Source organism: Phoxinus phoxinus (assembly GCF_949152265.1).
Source record: "Phoxinus phoxinus genome assembly, chromosome: 5".
NCBI lineage: Eukaryota > Metazoa > Chordata > Actinopteri > Cypriniformes > Leuciscidae > Phoxinus > Phoxinus phoxinus.
In genome coordinates, this window is record NC_136880.1 from 10194017 (window position 1) to 10204135 (window position 10119).

Below are 10119 nucleotides of genomic sequence, written 5' to 3' on the forward strand. Positions count from 1 at the left end.
TGTCAACAGCAATATCCCCTGAAAAAAGAGGCTTTATTGGGGATCCGGCCAGTTTTTGAGTCTCTCCTGAAAGAGAAAGTCATCATCCCGTGTCATGATTCTCCAGTACGAACACCTATTTTTCCAGTAAAAAAGACGTCAGCTGATCCAAACGATAATTCTTATCGCTTCGTGCAAGATCTGATTGCAGTTAATTCAGCCGTTGTTGCGAGAGCTGCGCGCGTACCGAACCCGTACACCATTTTGTCACAAATTCCGCAAGATGCAATGTATTTCACTGTGGTCGATTTGGCCAACGCTTTCTTTAGCGTTCCAGTGGATGAGAACAGTCAGTTCTGGTTTGCGTTTGATTTTGACAACAAAGGGTACACTTTTACTCGTTTGTGTCAGGGGTACTGCGAGTCTCCGACGATTTACAATGAAGCGCTCAGACGGAGTCTCGAACCGTTAATTTTATCGAACGCTACGGCATTGTTACAGTACGTCGACGACTTGCTCGTCTGTTCGAGAGATAAGGCTACCTGTGTGGCTGACAGTGTGACTCTCCTGAAACATTTGGAAAGGGAGGGGCACAAAGTCAGCCTGACAAAGCTGCAGTTTGTGAAGCAGGAAATAACCTTTTTGGGTCACACAATCACACCAAGCAGTAAAGCTCTCTCTAAGAAACGAGTTAAAGCGATTGCGGATGTACCAAGACCCATAACAAAGAAACAATTGTTATCATTCTTGGGAATGTGTGCATATTGTCGAACGTTTATTCCAAATTATGCACTGCTTGAAAAGCCCTTGAGAGCCCTCACAGCAGGGAAAGGCTTGAGATCATGTGACAAGATTGATTGGCCCACAGAGGCACAGGAAGCTTTTGAAACCTTGAAGCTGCAACTGACTCAGGCTCCAGCGTTGGGCCTGCCAGCAGCTGACAAACCATTCACACAAATGGTAGACGAGAAAAAAGGCTTTATGAGTTCGGTGCTCTTGCAAACTCATGGTGACAGACTGAGACCAGTAGCGTATTTTTCAACGAAGCTTGATGCAGTCGCGGCAGGTCTGCCACTCTGCCTGAGGGCTGTGGCGGCTGCTGAGCTGGCTGTGCTGGCTTCGAGGGAATTTGTGGGGTATTCTGATTTGACTTTGATGGTCCCACACGCAGTCTCCATGATTTTGCAGGAGCAGAGAACATCACATTTGTCTACGGCCAGATGGCTGAGGTATCACACGATTTTGCTTGACAGGCCGAACATAACTGTGAAAAGATGCACAACTTTGAACCCTGCCACACTTCTGCCAACAGAAGATGATGGAGAGGAACATCATTGTTGTCTATCAGCATTGGAACAGGTGTGTACACCACGTCCAGACCTGTTGGACACACCTTTGGAGAATTGTGACAATGTCCTCTTTGTGGATGGATCAGCTTCGAAAGATCCACAAACAGGTTTGAATAAGGTTGGTTTCGCGGTGACCACTGAATTTGACGTGTTGAAATCTGGCAAATTGCCATCAAATTATTCGGCTCAGGCAGCTGAATTGGTTGCTCTGACAGAAGCGTGTAAATTAATGACTGACAAATGTGTGACGATTTACACAGACTCGCGTTACGCATTCGGAATTACGCATGACTTTGGGGCAATTTGGGCACACAGGAATTTTTTGAAATCGGATGGACATCCGATATTGAACGCCTCACTTGTGGCTGAGCTTTTGGATGCCATCCTTTTGCCAGACAAAGTTGCAATCTGTAAATGCGCAGCGCACTCTAACGATAAAAGTTTTATCTCCACAGGAAATGCGAGAGCCGACGCGGCGGCGAAGGCCGCGGCAACGAAGGAGACAAAAGAAACGTCTTGTGCTTTGGTATCTGTGACTAACCCTGACATTTCTCTTTGTTTAGAAAGTATGCAGACTTTCTCCACAGGAGCAGAAAAACAGAAATGGAGGTCGTCTGGCTGCAGCCTCCAGGGGGGTGTATGGATGAGTGATGGCATTCCTTGTTTACCCAAGCACTTCTTTCAGCATTACGCTAAGTTGACACATGGGCGTGACCACGTGTCTAAGGGAGGAATGGAAATGCAGCTGAAAGATTTATGGTTCACTAAGGGGTTCACAGTGTTTGCTGAAAATTTTTGCAAAAGATGTGTCATTTGCAACACACACAATGTGGCAAGAGGCATAAAAACACCCTTAGCATCTCAACCAGCGCCAGCAGGCCCGTTTGAATATCTAATGATGGATTTCATCGAGTTAACCCCGTGTGGGAGACTGAAACACTGTCTGGTGATGGTTGACATGTGGTCGAAATGGGTTGAGGTCTTCCCAACCTCGCAACAAGATTCGGCAGCAGTGGCAAAGGCCCTGTTAACCGAGATTGTTCCGAGATGGGGAATCCCAAGAAAAATCAGCTCTGACAATGGCAGACATTTCGTAAATGCCGCAATAAAGCAGGTAGGAGAGTTCTTGGGCATTGATATGAGAACGCACTGCAGCTACGCGCCCTCATCAGGAGGAGCAGTAGAGAGATCGAACCAAACAATCAAGAACAAATTGGCAAAATGTTGCGAAGAGACAGGTCTGTCTTGGGTTAAGGCCCTACCAATTGTACTGATGTACATGAGAATGAGGAAAAGAGTGAAAACAAACTTGAGCCAATTTGAAATTTTGTTTGGCAGACCACCATTCATGGGCATAGGAGGGGGTAAGCAACGACTGCCATCAACGGATGTGTGTGAGAGTGACATGTTGAATTACTGCAAAGGAATGTCGTGTCTGTTATCAAACATTTCTGTGCAGGTGAAAGCTACCCAGGGGAGAGTTGCTGAGACGTTTTTACACGACGTCAGGCCTGGCGATTTCGTGGTGATTCGTGATCACAGGAGAAAGAGCTGGAAGGCGAAAAGGTGGCTTGGACCTTTCCAGGTGCTTCTGGTGACGCACACAGCGGTGAAGGTCGCGGAGAGGGCCACGTGGGTCCACGCAAACCATTGCAGGAAGGTGCCGCCCATTGCGGAGGCGGAGCAATCGCAGGGGGAGGGTCAACCAGACCATTGCAGGAAGGTGCCGCCCATTGCGGAGGCGGAGCAATCGCAGGAGGAGGGTCAACGTCAATGACCGTCAAGATCCAGCTTTGAACAGCAAGTACCATTATCTGCACAAGAGCAAGGCCATGCAAAAGACACAACAAGGCCTGAAGACAGAGAAAAACAATTGTGTGGTGTGAAAAGGTACAGACTGAAAAACAAACAAGATTAAAAATTCTTAGCGCCAGACTGCAAACGAAATCCGGCTGAAAACCGGTGACAACAGAACAGATAAGACTTTTGGTGCTTTAAAGACTGTATTTCTCTAACACTTTCTGGTCATACAGCTGAACTTTTGATCAGAGTGACTGAGAACATGGAGCGTACGAGACCGTGGCATCCATTCAGAGTGCCAGGAATGTGTGGCCTGGTTAAGACCACATGCATAATGACTGTGTTGTCAGTGACAATTTGCTTGCTAATACTGCACTTCACAGCAGGTTTGAAAGTGTTATCAACAGGAGATCAAACCAACAGGACTGCAACAACAGAGAGGAACAACGCAACTCGACAACGTGCTAGGAGAGACGCATTCGAGGTGGAACCAGCGAGGGGTCTCGAGGGGAGCACGGTGACGGTCCAAGCGGGATCAAATGTGAGTTTCAGTTGCAACCCCTATCAAAAGAACTGTCCAGGCTGTGAGGGACGCAGCGAGGAGTACGCAGGCTTCTACTTCTGCGAACACCCATGTAAGTGGGGCGACGTGAAAGCATACGCAGCCAACTTCAAGTGGGGCAAAGACAAAAGATTCAAGGTATTTGCAAAACACAGACTAAGCAATAACAGGTACGGGATGACGGTCGAGCTAACACAAGTAAGACTGTCAGACCAAGGCAAGTACTATTGTGGACTAGATTTAGAGGGAACGGACTGGTATGAAGAAATTGACATTATTGTAAATGAGGCAGTCCCAACTTTAAAACCTTGTGTAACACCTGAGGTCGAACGAGAAGCAAGGGACGAGCTGGCATGGATGGAGAACGGAGACATGGGAAAGGGTCAAGGAAATCCTGAAGTGCAGAAAGCCATGATGAAATGTCAAGGTAACAAGGCCTGTGCTCTGGCTATGTTGCAGAGAGAAGAATTAGAGATAACGACGAGCTGCTGGCTTTGTTTGCAAATGTCACACGCATGGAAGGCTGTCCCACTGACTGTAGCAACAGCTAATGTAACAAAGTGTCTGATTCCACAGCAAATGACTGATGTGCTTTTAGCAGCAGCTGAGCTGGAGAAAGGAGAGACACCAACGAAACAACCTGAGGACAGCTGTGACAACATTCAACGGTATAACAACACTGATATAGCAATTCCACCACTTAGAGTAACACATGAGAAAGGTGATGTGTGCGTTTGTTCAGATGCACAGAGACTTTTCACAACAGGATGGTCTGACTGCAGGGTCAGAATCAACATGAAAGGCGGGACAGTGAACAATTGCACAGCGACACTCAACGGCAAAGAAATTAGTTTCACATGTCCATTTGGTAAACTGTATGAGACTTCACCAGCAGCAGTGTGGGTTTGTGGTAACAGAGCATTTCACTGGATGCCTAAACACGGGTGGTCAGGGTGCTGTTATCCAGCTTTGATAAATGTGGGAACATCTGTGTATTTGCCAAACAAAACGCCGGGGGCAAGAGGGAAAAGAAGTGTTAAGATTTTGCCTGGGGTTTTGCCAAACCATTATTCGGGGTACACATTATCTGATCCATGGACGACACCTGGGGCAAATGTTGGGTGGTCTCTTTTCCTAGGGGTGGGAACGACAGTAACGATAAACAAGGTAAATGGGTTAGCGTGGTCTGTACTAGCAATAGCAAATGCTATAAACATGATAAATGATGAGATGAGACATTTAAGAGAGGCAGTTATCCAGAATCGTTTAGCCTTAGATTTGATTACAGCAGAACGAGGAGGGGTTTGTAAAATGCTAGGTGTGTCTTGTTGTTTCAATATTCCAGATTACAGTGACAACATAACAGATGTAATTGAGCACATGAGAAGGGCAGTGCAGGAGCCTGAACCAGTGAATGAAAACTGGCTGACCTGGATAATGCATCTGGGGGATGGTTGGGGATTTTGGTTGATTCAAACTGTATTGCCAATTTTAGTTATAATATTACTGATTTTGTTATGCATACCATGTTTTATACAGGGGGTGACTATGTTAGTGAGAAAACTGGTTAAAGTGGGAATGTCTGTTCAATTGGTGAAAATGACAGTCTATCCAAACGATGATGATATTGATGAACACCAGTATGATGACACCAGTAGCGGAAGTTACAGTGAAACGTGTTAATTGAGTTAAAATGTTTTTTTCCTTTGTCTGAGAACGGGTGATATGCCATGAGAGGGCGGAAAAGGACAGGGTTTGAAACTGAGGTTTTATTACAATTTTATGATTTGAATTTGATATGTTTGCTTTCCTACTGTGCTATAATCTTTTTCCTTACTAGTGTGACTGCGGTAGTGAGCCCGGCATTAGTAAACATATTTACGTGCTTGCTAAAATATTTTGGGGACTTTCCCCCACAAAAACAGCCTTATGCTTCTTCATTCTAAACTTTTTCCACAGGTTTAAGGAGGGTGATTTTATGATATGATGTTATGACTTGAACTTGCATTTATTATTTACCATTATTATTTTACTACTATTATTACAATGTTTGATTAATCAAGTTATCAGTGTATGATAAACAGAGAGGAGTGTTATGGGAGTTTTCAGTATTACTCTGTATTTCAGTGATTTTTAATGAAGGCCCATCTGTTTTCTCACTTACAGTGAGAAGGGGCTTTGTGTGGTAATTTACTGTGGTGGGGAGTCAGTAAGGATAAGGAGAAGCACATGGTCAAAGGGGTCATCTTGAGTGCATTTGTACTTTATAGCCTAAAGGTTAAGAGGGCATTTACCCTCGTGAGCCAGTTAAAGAATAAGACAGACTGGTATCTATATCTCTCTTCGGAGGGGAGGGAAATGAGTAAAAGGCCTTGGGGGGATTTAAGATATAAAATGGACAGAGACTGCTTTTCCCTTATCTCTCCTCACTGACTCGCTGTATGTGTGTTGGTGACGAAGATCTCTCTTGCAAGAGAATAAATACTTTTATAACTTTTGATTTGATTCTGAGTGTCCCTTATTCAGTGATGATGTTTGTTTGAATTCTTGCCACAACAATATATACAGGAGGGAATTAAATAAAAACAAAGAAAGAAAAAGTGGCTCAGCAACTGATCATGCTAAGCCTTGGAAGTACACTAGCCTTGGAAGTACTGGGTGGGACACTATCTCTTTTTGAGAAACATCTCGTCTCAGCTCTAAATAGGGCAGAGGCAGCACCATCCAATCCCCCACCAGCATCTGAAGACCCAGATGAGCTTTTCCTCCGTAGCCTGTTGCCACAAATTAAAACTCTCAGATCAAGAAGGAGGGAAAGAGTGAAATTTTATATACACCGAATACACAGTGCAGCCAGGAACAGGAGGAGAGCTGGGTACAGCTGACTATGAGGGGTGTTCGTAAGCTTATTTACCCTCGTAGTCCTGTCAGCTGTACCCTGCAGCCAAGGTTCATATTGTTCGTGTTTTTGTTATTATGAGAACAAGGTACAGCTGACAAGGTCAAGCTATAATTACTGTTTAAGTTGCTCCTCCAGTGACGGGGGCAGTTCAGCATAATCATGATCGGGGTGTGGTGGGGCCGTCTCTGCACTGCAAGAGCAAGAAAATATTGAGGGACATAACTTTAGGAGAGCATATTTTAAACTAGTGATCAATCTCCCATCTGAGACCAGTCATTTGCAAAACAATGCTTTTCTCTTAAAAGTGATATTTCCCTAAGTAGAACAGGTCAGTAGCAGTCACCTCCAACATAAGCTGCTCTGAAAATCTGCTGTCACCACCAACAATATATAGAATAATATTCATTTTTCACAATTTAAGGCCTTAAAAATTCTTAAATTTGCTGAAGTATTGTGTTCTAGGTCTTAAAGTTGTTATTTATTTATTATTATTCCGTGTTGTTGTAGTTCCTTATTTCGCTAGTCCAAATATAATTCGCTGTATTACGACTACAAAATAGACCAACATGCAACAGCCAATCAGCTTTGAGCTTTCGTGTTATTGGCACAAGTCTCTCAGATACCACAGACAGACGTAAAACGGATTTTATTCAGCTATGGGGAAGTGCAAGTTTAGCGATACTTGGCTTGAAAAATCAGAATTTAGTGCTTGGTTAAAGCCAGTTGCAAACAACGTATTTGAAGCTTACTGCATCTTATGCAAGAAAGCAATTAAATTGGGAACGTTGGGTGTACGGGCGCTGGAGTCTCATGCAAAAAGTGATAAACATCTAACTGCTGTGAAGGGTCTCCAGCAAACGACAGCCATTAGCCAGTTCTTGCAAGTATCTGGCGGGTCCAGCACTACTTCTACACTGCCTAGGCGAGGCCCCCACAGTAGCTCCGCAACTCCCGCAATCAACCTCCGTGTCGCTTTTGGATCAGAGCCAACACTAAAAGCGGAGGTGCTCTGGGTTCTCCACACGGTGACTAGACACCAGTCCTACAGTGTGAATGAGGAAATTGGGGAATTGTTTCAAACAATGTTTCCGGACTCTGACATCGCTAAATCCTTCAGGTGGGGGAAAGATAAAGCGTCCTACATTACACGCTTTGGGATTTTATAAAAAGAGAACTAATTTCCAAAATCACACCACCAAAACAAAACAGCTGGACCTGCACGTACATTTTTGGGAGGGCGTCAGGTGCAGTCAAGATACCTGTGGTCCCAGTTCATGGGGCATGCAACAGCCGAGGACTTAATGAAACATGTGAAAGTAAGTAAATGTTTTATTTTAGCAAATATTTTTATTGTTATGACTTTGTTTATAGTTTTTTTTTTCATTAGCAAAAAGGTGATTAGAGTGATATTTTCTGTTGTATTAAGTGGATTGTTTTGTTACCCATTTTTCTTAATGTCTGGCTTTATATTTTTTATAAATGCTTTATTTAAAGAGAGGTCATCCAGGACAACACCACACTGCAGCTAACCAAGCTGGATGTAGCTGACAAGAAGAACTGGATCCAACAAAAGGACATTGACATCGGCTTGGGTGCTGAGTCAGTCCTCAAGGTAGTGTGGTAATTTGGAAAGATCTTTTTATAAATAATGTTCAGCAGCAGCAAATATAATTTTACTGTGCAAAGTATTGACTACTTTATTCCCACGCCCAGAGCAGGAAAATGATTGAGCTCAGAGTCCTTGAATTTAGAAGAGACTGCATACATGGATGGACTTTCAAACATCGTAAGGAAAATGCAGGAGAAGAGCCCTCTCAGATATGCAACAGTTAGGCAGTTGGCGGGTCTGGACCCCTCTGCCATGTTCAGAAACCCAGACAAGTGCAAGAGGCAGATGAAATGTCTTGTTCAGACATTTCTGCAGGACAAACAACTGACAGGACAACAACTGACAGGAGGTGTTTCTGCTGGTAGGAATAGTTGTAGAGAGGTCAGTACTGAGAAATATTTTGAATATTTGAATAATGCTTTTAACACCATCTGTGTTACGACCAGACCTTTTTTGGTTCTCCTTTTCAGTAGACTTATCTTTTGTTGTGTGCACTTTTTTCTTTTCTATTTTTTTGTAGTCAGGATTACATTTTTGAGTGCGGATCTGTTACTTTTGTCATATTCATAGTTAAGCACCTGTTCTGTGTGCAGAGGCAGACTTGGTTTTGAAATAGGCTTTGACATTGTCTACCATTATAAACAAATCTACAGCAGTGATTTTGCTCATTATAACCATTACAGATTGTTGATATATTGTAATGATGTATTGCAATGATTTATCAATATATTGTTTTCACTTTTTTGTTTCAGGGGATGCCATTCTCCAACAATTTGAAGCCTTCCTGTCCGTTGAGTGCAGAAGTGAGGAGTTTCTCACCTTTACACCGATGCAAAAGAGGCTTGACATCTTCTTGAGCAGTTTCCTTGGAAACTACCCGGAAGCTTTTTGCTTTTTTGCCAGAAGCTTCTGATTTTGTCTCATGGACAGGCCACTGTTGAGAGAGGCTTTTCTGTTAATAAAGAGATCGAAACCTGCAACATGCAAGAGGGCACTTTAGTAGCACAGAGGCTGGTATGTGACTATGTCACTCGACACGGGGGTGTTGCCAAAGTCCCCCTGACAAAAGAACTCTTGAGTTCAGTGGCATCAGCCAGGACCAGGTACCGTCTCTACCTTGAGACAGAGAGAAAGAGTCTCTTGTACAGGGCCAAAAGAGAAAGGTGGCAAAGGATTACTTGGAGGAACTCAAAAAAAGGAGGAGCACTATGCAAACAGTTGCTGAAAGTCTTTTCAGAGATGCAGACAAATTTGCAGAGGAGGCTGAGGGCAAGGCCGGCAGTCAGATGGCTCAGCTAATAACCAAGTCAAATGCTCTGAGGAGAGTCAGCTAGGAAAAATCAGCTGAGCTCAAGAACATTGAGGAGGAGATTCTGGCCAAGGGAGAAGAGCTGAGATCAATGTAGTGCACACACACACTAACGCAAACTTTTTTTCTGTAGTTCAACAATGCATCTAAGCTGTCTTCAGTACTATGTTCAGTTTGAATAAATGAATTTACTTTGCAAGTAATTTTGAGACTTTCCTTTGTACGTTTTTTTATGTCGTGATATAGGTCTTAAATTTCATTCATAATGGTCTTAAAAAGTCTTAAAAAAGTCTTAAATTTGACTTTGTGAAACCTGCAGAAACCCTGTGAAAGGTTAGATTCCAGACAGAATGAAATATATCTGGGTACAATATGTATCATTTTCATGTTTTAGATTTTCAAAAGGATTAAGTGGTAACTACAGAGGAGTGTACTATAAAGTGAGGTTAATGTGTTAGCTATGTATGTTGATCCAAAAGACAGAATTTTTTATGTCACAAAGGGAGCTCTCTTAACCTGGCTATATCACCATGGTAACTTATGCTGCACACCCAACCTGCTTCGGAGGAGGTTATGTTCAGAGTTTATGATTGAAATCTGCTATAAAAC

The 10119-nt window shown here is 43.4% G+C and overlaps 1 protein-coding gene across 1 annotated transcript; it reads left to right on the plus strand.

Annotated features, from left to right (window-relative positions):
* Nucleotides 1-2271: 2271 nt before the first annotated feature.
* Nucleotides 2272-9535, plus strand: LOC306998937 (uncharacterized protein; the record flags this gene model as incomplete). The annotated part of the gene is made up of 6 exons (XM_079613335.1): nucleotides 2272-2988; nucleotides 3052-4593; nucleotides 7438-7709; nucleotides 8087-8204; nucleotides 9132-9215; nucleotides 9350-9535. The coding sequence occupies exons 2-6, from the start codon at nucleotides 3391-3393 to the stop codon at nucleotides 9533-9535; spliced, it is 1863 nt and encodes a 620-aa protein (XP_079469461.1). The 5' UTR covers nucleotides 2272-2988; nucleotides 3052-3390.
* Nucleotides 9536-10119: the final 584 nt, after the last annotated feature.